The 21,893-nt window shown below is 38.4% G+C and overlaps 1 protein-coding gene across 5 annotated transcripts in view; it reads right to left on the reverse strand.

Moving 5' to 3' along the window:
* The window catches only part of bcas3 (BCAS3 microtubule associated cell migration factor), a 391,310-nt gene that overhangs the window by 279,911 nt on the left and 89,506 nt on the right, over positions 1 to 21,893 (reverse strand). For all 5 annotated transcript variants that reach the window (XM_040130737.1, XM_040130738.1, XM_040130736.1 and 2 more), the window contains one exon: positions 1,654 to 1,804. In XM_040130737.1, the coding sequence (XP_039986671.1) occupies positions 1,654 to 1,804 (151 nt within the window). The remainder of the gene's footprint in view (positions 1 to 1,653; positions 1,805 to 21,893) is intronic.

Below are 21,893 nucleotides of genomic sequence, written 5' to 3' on the forward strand. Positions count from 1 at the left end.
ATGGCGAAGATCCGAGTGGAAAATAAAAGACGGAGGACAGAGGTGCATGAAAAGAGAGCTGTCTTATGTTTCAAACTGAACCTATTTCAATACTCAAAGCTGGCAGGGATACACTACATTTAATATGACTTAAATATGATTTCAATTTATTGGCAGGGTTTTATTACTATTCTTTCAATGAATTATGTGTCTTAGCCACTTTCCAAGAAGCCTAACAATGACTTCGCATGTATGTTGTGCTTCATTACCCTATGCAAAAAAGTGGTGGCCTGACACAAAAGAAGTCCATGAGCATTAGCTGGATGTGTGAGGAAAAGCTTTGGCCTACACAAGGCTACTGCTGACACAATACAGTGTTTTTACAATGTGATTAATGGAAAAGGACAGCAAATCACAGACTGAAGTTAAATATTTAATGTGGTGTATCTTAAATTTTACTTGACCATGAACAAAATGTAAATTCAAGAGGGCTGCCATTAACCCTTTTCCATCCACCCCATCTGGAGACATTATATTTTAAAGGTTTTAGTTGGATTCTCTGGAGTGCACTGTGCCTGGTTTATTTTTACAAAATGGAGTTGAAATTGACCATACTGACTAGAAAGATAAGAGGTGAAACTTTCAATACATACAGTACATAAAAGTTACATATTAATATATGTTTTCATAGAATTACCAGGGAAGGTTCTACATAGAGCTAATAAAAGGCAGTTGTGGCAAAAGGCAGCTGTTCTGAGGAATCCTAGATTTAGAAAATATGTTCAGCTCTGGACACTTCTGATACTTGTTCTTATTTTTTTGCTATAGATATTGTTATGGATATATTGTTAAGTCTCTTCGTTGCCCTGTATTGTTTGACTACATTAATTAGGAAACACTTTATTAAGCCCCCATTCAGCAATTGTAAGTATTTATTTATTATATGGATTTGTTATTTATAATAACTTATTTTTCACTCTTCATGACAACTGAGCAAACTCCATCCATTTATGTAGGCCATTATATGTGGCTGAAAACTCCAGGAGAAATCTAGTAAGTGCACCTAGAGTTAAGGTTTTTGAACGCATTGATGAACTGTTTTATACTCACCTGTGAATGATCTGTATGTGTATATGTATAAACAGTTAATAAATGCTTTATAACATGTTGTACTGGTTACACACCCGTTCATATGATAGAGGAATTATAACTTTTGACAGATACATTAATGAAGAATTCAAATGTCCTGATATCTGCTTAAGCGTACATTATATTATGTTATAAACAATTTATTAAGTGTTTATATACTTCTTATAAATGGTTAATAAGCACGTTAATGCAAATTGTTAACTACAGTGCATTCAAAAAGTATTCAGACCCCTTCTCCTTTTTCACATTTTCTTATATTGCACCCCATAATGACAAAGCGAAAACAGAATTTTAGAATTTTTTTCAAATGTAATAAAAAGGAAAAACTGAAATACATATATGACTGTATATAACTAGAGGAACAATGAAAAAAAATCATTATTGTGATTTGCCCTACTAAGTTATGGATTCTGTGATCATAAAGTACTGGGATCATTTTATACTGTAGCTGTATGACACGTGCTACGTAATTGGACCTCCTGTTGTGAATAAAGACAGAGGTGTGTATATATGGGTGTTACCTACCCGGTGCGTTTAGTGATGGTGCCCAGGGTCATAGGCTGTTTGATCTGAGCTAGAGGCAGCACCACAGTAAGGCTGGGCAGTGGGGTAAGCCGTGGGTTCCCCATGTTGTTATTGGTGAAGTTGTTGTATGAATCCTGGTTGCTCAGTTTGGCTGGAAAGACACACAGACACAGGATTATTAAAAAGTATTTTCAGTGAATAGTAGTACGGGATGTTCCCTGGACAGCAAGGTCAGAGAAATGTCCTTTTCATAGATTTAGAATGGAACAAAACAGACAAATATGCCAATCAATACCATCCCAGGTAATGGCTGTAAATACTGAGAATCCCATTGTGAATGCTGGTACAACCTTTTATACATTATTCATTTTTCCTTGCTCAGTGATTCCTTTTTCAGTTCAGTGGTCTTTACAGATTCTAATTCTAAGAATTGCTCACTTGGAATGAAATTCAAAATTTTATCTGTCATCCATATTAAATTGCAGACCAGGGATTCAGCAGACCACCAAAATATCTTATTTAGGGAACAGAAACACCTTTCTCTGCAAGGAAAAAAAGTCCAGTTTGAATATTGCACATTCGTTTTTTATGTTTTCTCCCAACCCCTCACACGCATACACACACAAACAAAGACACACAACCCTGGGTTCAAGGCCTCCTGTGGAATGACTGGAAATAACCAGCTCAAGATGCTACATTACAAGGGCTGTAGCTCTGCTTCAAGTGCCTGGAAGTCTGTTAATCAAGGCCAATCAACAGGCCCTACACACTGGCTCAACAAACACCACACAGAGACACACACACACACACACACACACACATACACACACACACACACACACACAGATGCACACGCACAGACACACACACACAAAGACACACACACACACACAGACACACCCACACACACACAGATGATCCAAAGGAACACATGTCATCTCACATATCCTATGCAGCTCTAGCCAAACATAATCAGGCCATGTCAAAGGTCGTCTTAAGGGATGTTAACCAGCTATATCAGATGGGAAGCTACTACTTCACTTACATTGCCAGGTAACATATACAGGTAGCCCGCATCTTACTGGACAACACCTTGCAAAACTGTTTGCCTATTTGCTTTTAGAAGTTGTTTCCATTGTGTGTATATACATATGTATACAGTACAGCACCCTTGCTTCCTCTCTCTTTCCTGTCTTCCGTCTTTAGAGCCAAACCCCTCTGTTACCCATACACTGAAATACATACTCACACACACATACACACACACACATTTAATTTTGGCAAAACTGAAGAGTCCGCAATGTTATATCCTTCGGGGTTGAGCAAAATAAACTGAGTGCTTTCTTTCACAACGGATTAAGTAAAACAGGATGCCACTCTATAGTCTCATGTGGATATCATGCCAGTTAAACGGTGAAGACCTAAAGTGGGTAATCTAGCAAAACACAAAACAAGGGATCTGACCGTCAAGTACTTCTTTCTGAATGACACTGGAAAAATACCTGTCTTTTATGAGAATTTTTTGTAAGTACTGAATATTGCTAAATTTCTATGATTGTGTTGTGGATTATTCTTTTTTAAATTGAATTTCAGATTATTTGCTTTTTATTTCTGTACATTGTTTTGGGCCTTCAGTCTGTTAAGAACACACCACCTTGACTATAATAGCTTGACAGGTCATTCTCAAGTCTTCATTCTTTGGATTGACTGATTAATTACTCCAACTTGACATGAAAATGATATAAAATCAGAGAAAAGGCACTAATACGTACAATTGAGAAGCTGTAACCAGCAATTTATTTTTTTTTGACATTTTATCAAATTTTATTTTGATTGACTTTGATTGACTCTGCACAGCATGATAAGAAAACTAAACTGACAAAATACTTTTAACTTAATGTCTACTTGTTAGCCTTATTTATTGGATGGAATTTGCTCAGTGCTTTCAAGCTCATCTCCATATGGACCATAATGCAATTCAAAGCTCTAGAAAAAAGGGAGTAAGTTGGTTTTTGTCAAATTACTACTTTCAAGGTCTGAGTGACATTTCACGTTCAAGTAAACTCAAAGTGTTTTTGCCATTGTGTGAGGGGAGTGGTGTGTCCAGTTTCTACATGATATGGTTATCATGTATTTCAAATTTTCAATTTCAATTCATCACCATCTCCGCAACAAGAATTCTCCCTAATGTCCGTGGTCATGCCAGACTCCGATCTTGTTCCAATATAGTGGACAGGATGTTGTTGTCTTTTAAATGACCACTTTGTGATCCAGAAAGCTAGATTTTTTTTCATAAAACTTTTGCCAAGTTTTAAATGTTCAGTTGACCCAAATTACAGAAAAATATGCAAATAATTGTACTTTTATTTTCCCAGGTTTAGAGATGTTTACATCTAAGATGACTGCATCTTTTCAATTCAATAGGCCCTCACTATGAATTGTTTCCAGAACCACAATTCCATTTACCTCCATTGTACTGGGAGGGGGCACACAACCCCTCTAAAGCTTATTTCTAAACCTGGACAAATAAAATGAAAACTCTTTATTTACCCACTAGAGGTAAGTGTAACAATATATTTTATTTATTTATTTATTTTTAAATATGAAAAGAAACAGACGTATAAACAGTTATTTAGAAACATTCCACTATAGGGGATTAGAAATTTGGATTATAAAACAAATATGTTTGTAATCCTATGACAATAGCTACAATGGAAAAAAAGTGTATCCTGCTGATTCAATGGGCCGACCAAGGAAAATTCCAAGTTCAAGTGCTTTCAAAAGAAATTAAGAGCAAACCTGTGCATGCACCACAATACACTGTCTGAATGTTTCCCTTGTTCCATTTGTTGCCTTAATAGATGAGTGACAGCTGCGTAACATAAAGGAATGAAAAGGAGGGAGGGGGTTGTGGAGACAAAGAAAACAAGGCAGACATCAAAGGTTACAATAAAGGTAGAGGAGGAGAGTGCCTTGTCATTATTTGGAAGGAGCGATCAAGAGGAAGCTGAATGCGAGCGGAAAGGGACTGCTGAGTGTTTTGGTCCAGTCTTTTAGATCATTAACGTGTAGCCCTGAGTTTCATTAGTCCTGCCAAACCTCCGCTTTGTGGTTCTCCAAAGTCCTGTCTTTTAGACCTCCGCTGGCCAACAATACTGTGTGACCTTCGGAGGGGGAGAGGAGACCATTACACAAACCTGTCCTTCATTTCCTTCTGCTCCTCTCTTGGTCAGACTAACAGACGTCTGTACTAGGGCAACTCCTGAAAGCCCTTCACGTTTCAAAAGTGCTACACCCCAAGAGCCTGGGCAGCCACCTTTTGTGTTGAGGGGAGGGGGCAGACCGAGGAAAAAATCTGTACAGGAAGCAGCCCAAAAAGCCGTAATGTTGCTTCAGCTTACAGAGGAGTGAAGGGTGAGAACTGGGGATGGGGGTATGAATTTAGCATCCTTATCCTAAACAGATATTTCACTAGTGTTCCATCAGCCCCGGCCCCTTAAAAAAAAAAAGCCTTGTTGTGGATTATAAAACAGGTGTGGCCGGACTGAGACAGGGGGAGTTGATCACTGTTGACCAAACAGTCATACCATGCTTTCACTCAAGACCAAGGGGTACTAAACTGTCAACCCCTAGACAGGGAAGACAAGTTAGTGTGAAACATGTTGGAGGTCATGTAACAGCAGAAGATGATACGTGAAAGCTTGGGTGGCTGAGAACCAGACAGAAAGGTTGTAAGTAAGCATGTTTGTGTAGATGTGTACGTGATGGAGGGGTTGAGGACAGAATGAGAAAAAGTATGTGGGGAGTGAGCGACATTGAGTCAAGAAAAGGTTTAGCCTCTATATTGCCCAATAATGACACACAATTTAACAACTATTCCCTGACTCCCTCTCTGAAAGTCATTTGTGTTTTTATCTTGTAAGTCTTTGTTTTTGTCAATCAGTCAAATAAAGCTAAAATCAATAAATTAGAAGTAATAATACACACTGAAATGTGATCATAATTGTTCAGTGGTCATACTTAAGTTGCAATAACTAAGAACACCTAAAACCACGCAGACAATATTTTCATCAAAGTTCAAAAGGTGATAGTTAACCTGACAAAGATCAAACTAACAGAGATGTTATTAAAAGTGTATGCATGGACTCCTGGGGCCAGATGTATAAATACAATGCGTACAAACCAAAAGCTATTTCCTGCACATTAACTTAATTTACGTTAAACTTAGAAAAAGAAGGATATGTGGTCACTTTGAACATAGCTCGCACATTCTTCAGACCAGTGTAAAACACATTTTTCCATAGAGTTCTATGTGATATAGGGAAGTAGAAATGGAAAAAAATGAGGTTTTTTTTCTGCACACCTGTAAATTTCATATAATTTAAAATGTGCATTATAAACTGTATTTTAATAATTTTTATGTGCACTTTTTGAACCAATTTTGGTTTTAGCATTTTCCCTTTGTTTCCATTCCCAGTGGTATAATCTAATCAACAGATGACAATGATTGAGATATCACTGCGGATGACAGATACAATTACTGTCACTTTTTGCGCCATGATTAGTGCAGCTGTGTGAATGATAGCAGTGGGTACGGATGTCTGCTTTGGCACTGTAGTTTCGCAGTTCTCCGAAACTACATTTTTTTGCTGTTATTTTCATAGACAGAGTGGTGGAGCAGACCAATGCAAACGACTGATTAAGGGTGTGTCTATGTCCACCTATGGTTAACAGTGGTAGGGGAAATCAAGCCTGTGCATGTGTCTACAATTTCACAGAGACTGTAATGTATAAATCCGAACCATATGTATGAAAACAATGTGTATTCATATTTTTGCATTTGTGTATACACAGATTTAGAATTTTAATATTTAAGATTTACATTTGGATTAGATATTACTGATCATGTTCACTTTGGAACCAAAGACACACTAAAAATCACAGAGCACAAAATCCCATCTGAATATAAAAAAGGCTTGCACCATATTTATCATCATCACCAGCTGTTAGTTCTACCATCATTACTATCCCCACTACTGATACTAAAACTACTACTACAGCACTGCTTGAATCTACTCGTACTACTACTAATGTTGGAGCTTTGGTTTCATCATAATCATCTTTTAAATTACCTGTTTGATTTAACTTTACAGACTTGTTACACCTTCAATTATTGCTAAGGTATCTGAGTATAATCTATAATAATTAAATAGACAAAGTCTGTGCAAAAAAAAAAAGGGTACATGGAAGCAGAGAGGAAAAAAGCTCACCAAGGCTGCTACAAAGTGAAAGAGAGGGAGTGAGAGAGTGAGCTAAACAGGTGAGAAGCGTCTGGCAGACAGATAGCTCTAGACGGAGGCTGTAATTTGATTAATGACTGGGGTGTGATGTACCCAAGCACTGATACATTACAGCCCAATGGAAAGAAGATCCATCAGTGCAAATCCAGCTCTGTCGCTGTCATCCAGAGAAAAACTCTGACCCTGCCAAAAAGTCACACTGTCATCTGACCCTGGTCTCTCTTTCTACCTTAATCTGACCGTCCGTCCAGCTTTCCTTCTTCCATCCGTCCATCCATCCCCCCCTGCCTGCCTCAACAACATTTGCATTCTCTCCTAACATTAAAGCTTGTCTCTCTGTCCTTTGCGCTCTTTCTCTCTACTAGGCCGCTTCACGTCCCACTTTCTACTGTTTTTCTCCCCTCTTTTAATACCCAATTTGAATCCGATACAAGAAGCTTCCAATGAGGAGCCGACGTGCGAAAGGACAAGCTCTGAAGACTGTTTGTGTCCACACAAACACTGAAATATCCTCTCTGGCACAACAATTCAAATAAGACACAGCCAGGGAAAAAAATGCAAGCAGGACTGGAGGTGAACTGGGCTGGGGAATGGTGCGGGAGCAGGTTAGGCATGTGACAGGCTGAGTGATGCTTTGAGACCTTGGACCTGAGGATGATATTGCAACTGTGAGACGAAGGGGTAGAAAAAGAGAAGGAGGTAGAGTATGGAAGACAAGAAAAAGGTTATAATATCTGAACTGGGAAATACTTATATGGTTTTGACTAGGCTTCGTGCTTTTAAAGATATTTTTGGATTGAAGGAGATATTTGTTTCTTACTTCCTGTTTTCAAGACCAAAAAGATAAAACCTATTTCTGAATGTAGTCATAGATATGTGATAAAAACTTTGCACCAGCTGATCATGTTCCCCAGAACTGAGTTCTTGTCAAGGTGCAAAATCTCAGAAACAGCATGTGAATCATTGATCATAATCAGTCACTAAAACTTTAAAATCACAATGAGCATAAAAACTGCCAGCTCTGAAGTTGTTGAGCAAAATTGTCTCAAAGTGGAACAATTTTTCTGGTTAAACAACTATAGACAATTCTTTATTACTATTGCAACAATATGGTGCTGAGATCTCTGTCAGTCAAATACCTGTAATCTAATAACTGGTCTAGTGACAGAAAGCATGGCTTTATTTATTAATATAATTTATTATTTAATAATTACAAAGCGTCCTTTCTACAGAAGGCAAAGCAGGAACGCATATGGCTAAAGAAGTTCTTTGTTGTAAAAGTTCTTCAATTATAATGTTCATGTATTAAGTATGTCCAGTATCAAAAGTGAACATACATGACTGATCAGATTATTTTGCTTATTTAAGTACAGGTATGTCCCGTTCAGATTTGCACCCCCATTATGTAAATGTCAGAATAAACGTCTGAGTCACTTTTCCACAAAAGTCAGGTCGGCAACCTTACTATGGCAGAACTAGTGACACAGCGTACGTCTGAAATCGTCACAGGCTGCAGCAAGATGAAAACAAACAGAGGCATGAGGTTAAATGCAAAGACAGAGATTAAATTCATGTCATGTCCCACCTCTATTAAAATCCCTTATTCAAAAAGAAAATATCCGTTTAACAAACTAGGAAACACTCTGAAAAAGCAAATTTTAAGTTGTCCAGGAGATTCTTCTCATGTCACACATCAGTCTATAAAAGTGTTAATGGTCACACCAACTGGGTCCCCAAATTTCTAACTATCTGTCATACCAACTGTTTATTAGGTGTAGGCAATATGACAAAATGCAAGTCGATATAAATGTGTCAGCTATCAGAGATTTTGTCATACTGAGATACCTTGGTAGTTATTCCTTTAACATCTCTGGGTGTATGAGGCCATTGTGGGTCCAAACAATATTGGATTTTATTTTATTTTTTTTAAATCAGTGTCCATAATCATATCCATATCGCCGACCCATGGCTTACAGTAGTTCTCCCTGTAGGAGAACTACTTAAAAGTACCTATATTTACCAATACAGGTAAACCCGTATCAGTCTAGCCCCACTTTCTACCATTAATTCTTTGATAGTCCAAGTTTCCCAGACATGTTAAAGGAGGGAGGGATTACAGTGGGGGAGAGGAGAAAGAAGAAAGATCGGGGGGGAGGGGTTCCACTGTAGTCTTTCCTTTGCAGAAAGAGAAAGCTCCTGTGCCATCCCAGATCCCCAAAGAATCATTATTGAAACACTCACTTCCACAGGACGAGGAAAGAGAGGGTGAGAGAGAAAAACAGAAGGGAGGAGAAGAGAGAAAGAGAGATGGACAGCGGGGAGGGCTGAAAAGGGTTGAACACAAAGGAGGAGGAGAAAAAAAAAGGAGGAGCAGGGATCCCCCACTGGACAGAGTAAAAACAAATTAAAAGAGCCCTTATAAAATACAGATGGTGCAAAGAAAATAAACTTCACAAGATTTACTGTTGTACTGTTGCAAAGGAATCGGAAGAACGGTGGAAAAGTCATCAGGTCTTTTTTCCTCCTCCTTCCTTTTTTCTATCTCTCTCAGGTAATGTTGTGGCAGCTTAATGTGCCCCCCCCCCTCCGTCCTGCAATCTTGCTCTTCTTCTATTTTCAGTCGGAGTTAAGAGTCGAGGTCAGGCCGGCCTGTGTGAAAATGGCTTCCTGCCCAGTCCCCCGCTCCCAAATCGAAAGCTAACAGGGAGCTTTTATTAAGAGCCCTATTTGGGAACATTTTTTGAGTGTTTTGTGTTTTTATTGATGTTTCTCATGTCAGGGAGTTAAAAAAAAAAAAAAAAAAAAAAAACACAGACGCTTGACAACAGGAAAAAAAAAAAAAATTCCCAGGACAGGACTTTTATAATTTCGTCATAAAACTTCAGAGTTAGAAAAAAAAGATTTGAGATTTTAGTGTGTAACATGCTGTATATGGCAAACAAATTGCTTGTTCAGAGCTCTGAGCAGTCTGTGTTGTAATGAAGAGGAAAAAGCAGCAGCCAAGAAGAAAAAAAAGTACAGCAATACAGAAGCGGAACATGTCTACATGCAAAAACACACATGCACATTTCCGACAAACAACCAAACATAATCATGAGAAACCGGAACATGCACAAACATGAAAACACACATTTTAACACACACAAACAGCACCCTGAAATCAGATCTACAAGTTTACAGCATGTCAGTATTTACAAGGCTTCATCAGACAGAACTGAGTCGCCAGCAAAAAGAGCTGGGAGGGGGTCAGACAGCTCCACTGTATCAGATGACACCCACACTCCAAACATATGTGTGTGGGTACGAGTGTGTGTGTGTGTGTGTAGCCATCATCTGATTTGGTTTAAGGAGCTAGTACCTCACAGTAAAGAGGGATGGGATAAGAGAGAGAGGGGGGTGAGTATTGCACACAAGTACACAGATGCACATACATAGTGTACACACTTACAAACCAATTTAGATAGAGCAGGAGCGGTAGAGAGAGTTGCAGAGAGACAGGATGCATCAGATGGTTTTTCTTTTGTCTACTGTTTTCCTTCAACCAAACATGACCAAGTGGGAACTCTTGACGTTTAAAATCAGAAAATAATATTAAAATGTATTAGGTATGGAAAATTGGCTAAAAGTGATGCAATTTTAGTCAGCCAAAAAAAGCCAGATTCAGGCTCCTTAGAAAATTGATTTGCTAATGTGGATGATGAGAGAAAAAATATCCCAGACAGTTATGAGCAGCACATGTGAAGACCGTCTTACAATGTTAGCACAAGCAGTACACAAAGTATTAGGTTAAAAATAGTTTTTTAGATGGCATTTATTTAGTTTTTCTAATGTCGGTGATGATGGAAATCTTTTATGACCCATAGAGACAGTGCACAGTGTGTGATATAGGCCTGGATCAATATTACATTTATGCTGAAATTTGTTTCATAAAAATTGAAAATAAATGATTTTGAGCTGATATTCAATATATTTTTAAGTGCTTTTTAGTGTCCATCATGTTTTTAAGACAACAATTGTATGTAAGTGTGGAAAATCTTATTTAAATTACACCACAGGATCCAAAAACTCTTCATTCTGATATGAGAAAAATGTAAGTAATTTATTATTGAATTATTGGATTTGTTAAAAAACTTGATTAACAGAGATACCGAATTTGTATAATAAATAATGGCCTGAGGCTCACCTTAGTGCGGAAATCGGAGCAGTGTGTTCGTTAAATTGAATTATTTCATGTGGCAACCAGGTGTCAAGAATACTATATAAAATATGACAACAAAATTAAAATAATAACAATAATAGCAATAATAATAATAATAATAATAATAATAATACTAAAAGAATCTGCATTTATTATCTAGACTTCTTCTTTACACAGTACTTTAGCTAGGCCATCCAGAGACATTTGCAATCATGATTCAGCTGATGTTTTTAGCAAAGAGATACAAATCAACATCATTTCATCATACTTGCCTTCCACTGTAACACGAAACCAGAAAATAACTGTATATTGTATGCGCAAAATATTTTCAACAACACTGACAATTTAGGAATCACTAACATTTTTTTTTTCTTTTAAACCTCAAATACTAATGAGACCCATGTCAATATATGTGATTGCAAACAGACCAGAGTGTGTTTGAAGCTAAATGAGAAGAAGTCTCCCAAGCCGACCTCCCCGGTCAGAGAGGAGACTGGCTGCATCCGTCTGGGTCTAAATGCTTCTCCTTTTACAACCCCATGGTCAGAAGGAGAGGAAACAATAAGGGAGACAGAGAGGAGACAATAACATGTCTGTGCTGCTGTCACTGCCGGCCTACGCTGTCTTTTTGAGCAAGTCGATAAAAATCATTAGGTCAAAGTGATATGTTCAACATTTCCTTCAAGATCGTAATTTTATAATAGTGACTAACGCTGATTATCCTGCAGAGTTAAGGCTAATCTTTTCTTTAATAAAACTGGTATTTTGTTAATTATTTTATCACAGCAGCTCTGTCTTCTTCCATCTGCAATAATAATCAAACATCCACAGCTATCGTGTGTTCTACAGTGCATCCAAAAACAAACACACTGTGGTTGCACATATAGATCTAATTTGATTTCTCCGTTTAAAATGACCCTGATTTAATGCTGATTGAATGACATTGCAGTTATATTCAGCTGTGACAGAAGCTCTATTTGAGAATCTGTAACAACAGCAGGCCACTTTGATCCGAATTTAGCCAGCAGAGTTTTGACAGCATCCCAGTCTAAATAAATGACGTGTCAAAAACACTTAGACATGATATGAGTAAACAGGAAATTTCAGAGTAAAGATGGACAAGGTTTCTTTTCAGGATCGTAGGCGTTTTTCGTTTTAAAGAATGTAAATCTATGAGGTCACTTACGCTGTGCCATGCTAAAATATTATTGGCACAAATTGTTTGGTTACCTGCATTTACTGAAACAAAATTACCTTTGTCCTGATTAATGTCACAAAAATATTTTCAGTGTTAGTTCTGATTATCTGAACTTTCTATCAATAATAATTTGCCTTTCATTAAATGTATGTATGAATGTGTTTCACAGACAAACTGGTGACTCATGAGAGTTTTTAACACTCCACTACCTTGCAATGAGTAACATGTAGGAAAAATTAAATTCTGAGGAATGACATACCTAGATTTAGGTCTGCTGGTTTTTATATATTATATACTGTACACGAATCAGTAGGTGCAAAGTATAAAATGTATTAAGTATGGTGATATTTGTAATCTATATTTAGTATACACTGTATACTTTGAAAAATTATGAGCTGCCAACAGACATGGTCATCCCTAAGACTAGTATAAGATAAACAGTTCTTATGGTTTTAAGCTTCAGGAACAAAAAAAATAAATAAAAGTGAAATGAGAGAAGAACAAAAAAATGTCTAAAGAAGATCCACACGCGGCATTGAATAAAAGCGGGATGTAAAACCCATTGATTGTGTGACAATGGAAGGCTTTGGCTTTTCCGAGTGTGCACTTTTCACATGGTAGGCAATAAGCTGGAAGCCACAAGTGTGTCTGCATGTAATGGCAAGCCAGCTTTATTTCTTTATCTCTACCTTACAATTTTGCAAATCAAATAATGATGAGTGCTGCGGCGAGCACCCGGTGTTAAGAGGGTTTAGTGGTTGTGTAGATTGAGTTATTAGGGTTCATATAAAAAAGGACAGAGGTCTCTAACAGAGCCCGAATGCCAGCCAAGATACATATTCCTCGCACTGTGTATTTTTGGTTGTTTTAAAAGCCCTAAAAGTACAGGGGAAGGCTAATTTTCAGGGTAAACAGCTTGTTCGATTGCAGTGTGGTTTTGCGCTGAGCTCTCCGTTTACTGACTCAAGCTGAGCTGGGCTCTGACTCCTCTGCTGACCACAGGGAGAAGCCTACCAACAGAGCCTGCAACAAATACAAGCCGCTAACACTAGCTTACCTTTGATGGAACACAACTATTAAATCAAATGTACTGAGTAATGTACATATCCTAATCCTCTTGACTATAAGGCAGGTTGAGAGAAAAAAAATTCTTTTGAAAGAACATCTGCTTCTTTTAGAAAGCTATTTGCCATTTCCTATTTCCTGCTGACAAGTAATTTGTAGGTTAAATTATTAAGATATATAGAGTAGGATTTGAATGTGACGCTGGATTCTATGTATCCAATAAAATACATGAATTATGAACGACCACTGCTCAGGGCAAAAAAAACAAAAACCAACAAACAAACAAAAAAAACAACAACATTTTTTTCATCAAAAAAATTTTTAAAATATGTTAATGTAAAACATCTAAAGAAAAAGGTTTTCAGTTCCTCCACTATTTTCTAAGCACAATGACAAAAAGGAAATAAAATGACAGAAAGACAAAGATTATGGCTAAGAGGTCTCTACATTTGATGGAAAAGTTTTCAAACTGCTTCTTTTATAAAAACAAACTTAAAACGAGGGATGTGAGTTGGAGCTGGACGAAGTGACCATTCATAAAAAAGCTGGAGAAATTAACCCGCTCTTTCTGTGTTGTTTTATTTCTATGAAGGCAAACCCCTCACACAGCTCAGGCTTTACAAGTCCTTTCCTCTTTGGCTGTCTCTCGCTGTGGAGTTTAGAGTAGCTACTCTGCTCCTCCCTCTCCATGCTGCTGGGAATCCTGACCCCACAGCACCACATGGAGGATAACTCTGGTACTAAAACACAGGGCTGCCACCAAGCTTTAATGCAGAATTCCATGACTTTGGTTAAATACAGTAAAAGACTTCCATGACCAACTATCCATATATTAAGATGAAAGCCATCCAATGTTTTGAAATAATAATTAATAGTTACTTCTTGTAAGTTTTATTTTAGCTTATTCAAGTCAGAAATTTTGTCCATTAATATTCCATCATGTTTCCCAAATGCTTTGACTGTTCCTGTTTATTTGTAGCTTCCCACCAAGACACAGAAGCACAATACCATAGTCTGTTGTCACTGATAAATGTCTGGGGTGAGTGTCAGTACATGTAAACTTGTATTTTTGTGTGTGTACAGATACATGTCAGACGAAGGACAAGTTCAAAGGGAGAGAGGCACTGATAATGTTGGTCCCTGTGTAAGCCAGACCATCCTACAATATCCTCAATGTTTTCTGGGTTCATTATGCTCTGTTGTACGGCTTTTATTTTATGGAAAACTAAACCATACAACTGGTATCATCACCAACAGAACTTCAATGAAAATACATATAACAACAATATTTCTGGCTGAATTAGGCCATTGTGGTCAATGTTACAAATTAATGAGAAGGAATGAGGTCATACTGTTTTGCGTCAATGTGGTGAAATGTGTTGTTCTGTATAAGTATTAAATTTACTGAATTAGCCAGAAAAAGACATTTACATTTGGTAATTCCATCTGTTAAAATTGAAATGTCTTTTAGTTTAAAGAAATTTCTTTCAGTCTCAATGGTCAAAAAGTCCTTAAAGTGCTGAGGAAAAAAAGGGAAATTTGAACACCTACATTTCCACCACAACTGGGCAAAATCCATCTGCTGAGGAAGCTCAAGTAGTGTGAGTGAAAGCTCTAGAACGGCTACTAAGTGAAACTTATCCATATCACCAACTCTTATTTCAGGTTGTTTCAATTACAGGCAGCAGTGGTGACCATTTTGAGGCTGCTTTGGTGAGGCTCGTAGCGACAGAGTAGTGAGATCAGAGCGACAACAATGGGAACAGGGAAGTAAAAAAAGACAAGAAAAAGAAATGGCAAAATGAAAGAGCAAAGTTATACTTAAGAAACACGGTGTACATGTGGGCCTGTGGTGGTTAGCGCCATCTCAGACTGGACACTTATCCATGGCCGACAACTCTTCTTGATGACTGAAATCTGGACAAGTCATCTATCTCACTGTTTCATACTGTTTAAACGTTTTTGAAATTAACATGCTAACGTGCTCTGTTAAATCCATCTATTATCTGTGTAAAACAGAGATTTCAACATCTTCAACTGTACTCTGTAACTGTTTAACTTACAGTTACTATACTGTCAAAAACAGGGTCACAGTAAGGCCATGTACATACGTGTCACACACCAGCAGTTATGAGGTAATGTTTCCTTGGCATCGACCTCTGCACAGCGTTGGTGTTTTTCACCACAGAACGATGACTGACGAAGGGGAGTGCTGGGGGGGGAGGGAGGGAGATAAAACAAAAGTCCAAACCCAAATAAGCAAGCCGTCAGCCTCTAATAGCAGAAAGGAAGTGTCCCTTTATCAACATGTGAATTAACAGTTTCCCGTCACACCTTGTTTTCTGCCTCCCCCTCTCTCTCTGAACCAGTGCCAGGGCCCAGATGGTCCCATGATCGGACCACCAGGGCTTCTGCTTGGTGAGGAAACAAATCTGTTGCACTGACTAATAGCCTTGTGTTGATGTTTTACAGTTGGGAAGTGTATGACCAGTGCTGTGTATACACACAAAAGGCACCAATGCATGTTGAAAAATGCCATATGTGACAGTTATGCCAAATGTCATAGCTGACAAGAGGTGTCAAAGAAAAGGGGAAAGCACAGAATTTAACAGTATTTCATACTGAAAGTAGAAAAAGTGACCCCATATCAGTAGACAAAAGCCTCATCCAACTACAGAACTAGAGGGCAAAGTGCAGCACTTCACAAAGAAATATGAACCCAGGTCAAATGAAAAATCAAAGTTGGTTTTTAGATTATTATGATCAAGTTGTTTTTGGAGCACTCAAAACCTTTTTGCACTCCACATTGCTCCATGATACAGTACTGTGGTTGGATCTGAAAAACATCTGAATAATAAAACTCAACAGTGGCTGCCATATGCCTGCTATAGCCTCAATAACCTCTGCCCTGTGCAGAGAAACTGCACTTACTAATCTAGCCTTGTATGCACTGGGCCGCAGACAAACCGCATTTTACAGTGTGGGACGTTCACATTATGGGTCATCACCTCAAATGACAATACATTGATCACATGGAGGAAAGGCTTTGGAGAAAAAAAAGGGGAGAGAGAAAATGTACTGTATACAGGGACGTAAATAGCCATTCCAGATTTTAGCAGTGACAAGAAGACGGCCAATTGCAGCCTCTATTTTTAGGTGTGCCGGCGGCCTGGGCTGGCAGCTTTGAGAAGGATGTGTACTTTTCTTCAGTTCCTTCCCAAAAATCAATGCTGTCCTCACTGGCGACAATCACACAGCAGCTGTTGTGGCTAGGTGACCCGGCCCCAGCTTGCCTCACCCTGCTGCTTTATGCAAGCCTAAGAAAACCGCCTTCACTGCCCAAAATTCACACCCGACTCGCAAAAACAGGCGGAAGGCAGACACAAAAGCAAATGTGACTCAGTGTGTTTGCATCCGGTGAAAACTGCACAAATTATGGAGTTTTTATCAACATTGGTGGCAGCGGTAGTTGTGGAGGGGTGCTGGATTTCTAAATTTACATGTGGCAGGATGCGCTGGAGCCAATTTATCTTCCAAATAACAGACACTAGGAGAACTACATGACCTTACCCCGCAGAAATCTCACTGGTGAACTGTTAATGACCTACTATGTTATGTGCTTTTTGGTAATGCTGCACCATATAAATACATGCCTGCTGTTGAGGGTGAGGATCATCTTGTTTTAGTGCAAGAGTTTGGCTGACAGGTCTAATTTATTAATTCGTGTACAACACCCAGAGGAGCTCCAGAAAATGCACTCTACAATATATAAAATTGTATAGTTCATAATCTGGAGAGGACTCTGCTGCCATGACCATACCATTAAAATTGAATGTACTACAAAAAGGGAAAATCCTCTTTGCTTTTTAAGTGTCATTTGCATTACACTTGTTAAAAAAAAAAATCAAAAAATAATTACCTTTAAGATAATCAATCTGCTTTTCTGATTAAGCTGATGAGAAACAAACCTGAAAATTGCCTTAGGATTGCATGTCAATCTAATATCACAGACATCTGTTAAGAGGAAACCAGATGACTGTACCTGATTCAAAAATCAGAGCAATCTTAAAACTAGGCATGAAAAAGACAACGCTGCAAATATTTTTCTTTCTTATTTTGTTAAACTGGCTAAATTCGCAGTCTTCACTGCAACAACTAATATTAGGTATGCAGAATGATGTTACACTTCATGTAAGAACCATAATAATAAAACCGATATCCAGATACATGCTCTGATATAACATATACTGTTCTGAAATTATTTACTATTAGGTGAAATTATTATGTGTAGAAATCTGTGTATTGAATATTTTTTACTGCTACAATATTGTGATATTAATAACCTTGCCATTTTTGAAATGCTCATTTACTTCTATTGATGATGTCATAGTCAACACCTCTCAGCTGGAGTTAAGTAGTCTGTGGGGCAAGATAGTTTTTCAATGCAACGATGACAAATGGAGCCTGTAACTTTTCAACTTTTACGGTTAACCTTCCAATTTAAGTTATAAGCCTCTGCGGATTTACTTTGTATCTAACTCATACACTTTAACAAAGATTTTACGTTAGTAGTGGTACATTTTGGAATACAGAACAGAGTGCCTCTACAAATTTATAATCAAGTTGAAAAATGACCCTTGAAACAAGTTGGAAGAGCCTTATTTTAAGAAGGTGGAGCTTGAACGTGGTGCAGTGGCAGCATTCAACATTCTGCTGTCACCACTGCTGTGACTGTCTTTGCACTAGAATACTTTACCTTCAGGGAGAGGTGAGCAATAAAGCTCAGGAGGTTGTGAAAACCTGTGTGTGCATTACAAGCTCCTTGCTGTCCTGTGTGAAGAAATGGAATTCATCTCCTAAGAATTCATGTCTCATTAACTCGAAAATTTGGGATCAATTAAAAGACAAATAGTCTAGTTTCAAGAAACTTTACCTAGAATTTCTCTACTTTGATCTTCTTTTAGCATCTAGTAAAGGTTATATACAAACAGTTGGCAGTTTACAACAGTCCTTTAATTATTCCTACATTCATGAGGTTACAATGTTCGGCTTTTGTTTCAGGGTGGTCCTGATTCAACTTCATGATCATTTTGGATGATGCAGTCTGTGGAGGTGTCAACATCTCGACACATCTCTAAACACATCGATTTCTGGTCAAGTGTACCTAATAAACTTCCAAGTGAGTGTACTGTAATGTTGAGGCCCATTTTTTATGCTAGAAAATCGTATCTAGGCATTCTGCCCCGATTCCTTTACAGAGTGTGAGCTGCAGCACTGTAGTATTCCTTGGTCAAATGTGCTGTTAAATTTTTTTTTTTTTTTTTTAATGTACATTTATAGTGTTAATCATATAACAACAAGGCATTATTTTCATTAACTACATTTTCATAATATGTTTCAGGTGTATCAAAACATCTAAATCACCACAAATATACAGCAACTAGGACTAGTGACAAAAGCTCAAAGTTATCATGGTAATGCTTTTTGTCACGCAAGTTTTTTCAGATGCACAGTAATCACAAATGCTGACTGTCAGAGCAGCAATGGAAAGGTTTGTCAATGTAAACAGAGCTCAGAGAAATGTTGATACAACACAGACCGAGACGACCAAAAGAAGTAAAATTAGATTGTACAGTGAACACTTCATGCTGCAAGGGAAGCTAGCAGTCCTTCAACCAAATGCCTCCTCTGTGAAACTGTGAAAAAATACGGCAGTGGTGCAAATAGGTTTAAAAACATCTCCAGAAAAAACATAGCTTTTTAGCCAGGGAAACTAAAACGTGTCAAGAGATTCAGAGAGGTAACTGAAAACAGAAATAATGTATGATGTCAAGTGTATGTGTTTGTCCTTCAAAACCTAAAATGTGAGCTAACAGAACAAAAGAAATTCATTTTATCAGCTAGCGTACTTGTTTAGTTTGAGTTCTATATTCATCTGCTTGTTTTTGTAGAAGGGTGCTATTTGCAGTGTGGTTTAAAAGGTCCAGGTGATTTCAGAAACACGTCTGATGTGAAGTTAGTCTCCAAGTACAGACATATCTGACTTTACAAAGTAAGGGAGGGTCAGTGTAACATATTGAACCTAAAAAGTGTCCGACACGAGAATATACAGTATATGAGGCTGTAACACTATAAGTACAAAAAAAATGTGAACTATGCCTCATATTTCACACAGTAAGGGACTTTGTGTTTTTATCAGAAAGTGAGATTGTGTCAAATGGTATGTATAAACACCTTGATAAAAGCAGTGTGAAACCTGACTTAAATTTCCTGTGGAGTATATTATACACTGTAAAATATTAGAGTTATGAAAACCTTCAATTTTCTCCTAAAGACTCATGTCGCCTCACTACTGCTCGATTGTTACCTTTGATTTCAACATGCTACAAAAATACAAAAAAGTATTTTACCATAAAAAAAATGATCAGTCTGGGAGATCGTTTATCTTCTTCAAGTGTACAGATACACACACATGCACACACACTCAGTAAGGTATCACTGTGAGGACTAATTGTTGACAGGTGGCCCTAATGCTCTCCTTTGAAACAAAAGTGTGATTTACGACCACGCTCCCTGAGACCCTGGCTTTCAGCACTGCTACAAAAAACTTATCTTTCTCTCCCTCTGTCTGTCGCTCCCCCTCCTTTATTCACCCGTTCTATCTCTCCTTCATTTTTCTCAATTGCACCTCATTACTTTGCTCACTCACTTTCACCTCCAACACCACTTTGATGTTCCTGTCCCTCTCTGTCTCTCATCACAACAGACATCCTTTTAATGTTTGATGGCCTATTTTTCACAATGTGGAGGAATGTGTGTGTGTGCGCGCACGTGTGTGTGTGTGTGTGTGTGTGTGTGTGTGTGTGTGTGTGTGTGTGTGTGTGTGTGTATTTCAGAGTAGGGGTTACACAGGGGTTTGGGTCTAGACAAGGAAGACAAGAAAGAGAGAGGAAGCAAAGGTGTATCTTTACAGAGATTGTTTGTGTACGTGGCTGGGGATGCAGTGCGAGTTCTGAGGCAGGCAAATAACAGTATGACATGACACTGACCCCACCGTCCCAGCATCTTCTGTCACCTATTTGGGCCAATATGAAGATTCTACAAGGATACAATTTAGGGGGAAAAGTATATTGTGGCCATGAAATGAAATTGTAAAGGAGGGATAAATGATATGGATAAAGTTTTCTTTCACGGTATGTGTTATTTTATAATGCAATAGTAATAATAGTTTACTATACATCAGATGGAAAGGGGTCCAGTGACAGTCAAACACGATACATAATGCTGTCGACCGGATCAGACCCACCACCATTAACAGAAGCATGATTTCCTACCAAGAGCAATAATACATGTAATTTTTCCTGTGATTTCCTGTGGAATTGCATCTTGTTTACTGGGAATTGAACAGATCCCTGAAGATTTCCATCTCTGATAATGATATAATGCAACAAAAGATATTAACAGGTAGTCAACTATAAAAGAAACAATGTAATAAAATCTCTAACATTTCACTCATTTCTATTGTCAGTTTAGTGATGTGTCTCAACTAAATATGCCCTTCTAAAAGTTGTGATTAATGACATTAACACTCAGCTTTGGGGATTCTGGGGAATCAACAGGGAAATATAATAAATTTACACACACACACACACACACACACACACACACACACACACACACACACACACACACACACACACACACACACACACACACACACACACACACACACACACACACACACACACACACACACACACACACACACACACACACACACACACACACACACACACACACACACACACACACACACACACACACACACACACACACACACACACACACACACACACACACACACACACACACACACACACACACACACACACACACACACACACACACACACACACACACACACACACACACACACACACACACACACACACACACACACACACACACACACACACACACACACACACACACACACACACACACACACACACACACACACACACACACACACACACACACACACACACACACACACACACACACACACACACACACACACACACACACACACACACACACACACACACACACACACACACACACACACACACACACACACACACACACACACACACACACACACACACACACACACACACACACACACACACACACACACACACACACACACACACACACACACACACACACACACACACACACACACACACACACACACACACACACACACACACACACACACACACACACACACACACACACACACACACACACACACACACACACACACACACACACACACACACACACACACACACACACACACACACACACACACACACACACACACACACACACACACACACACACACACACACACACACACACACACACACACACACACACACACACACACACACACACACACACACACACA

The sequence above is a fragment of the Xiphias gladius genome, chromosome 7 (assembly GCF_016859285.1).
Source record: "Xiphias gladius isolate SHS-SW01 ecotype Sanya breed wild chromosome 7, ASM1685928v1, whole genome shotgun sequence".
Taxonomy (NCBI): domain Eukaryota; kingdom Metazoa; phylum Chordata; class Actinopteri; order Istiophoriformes; family Xiphiidae; genus Xiphias; species Xiphias gladius.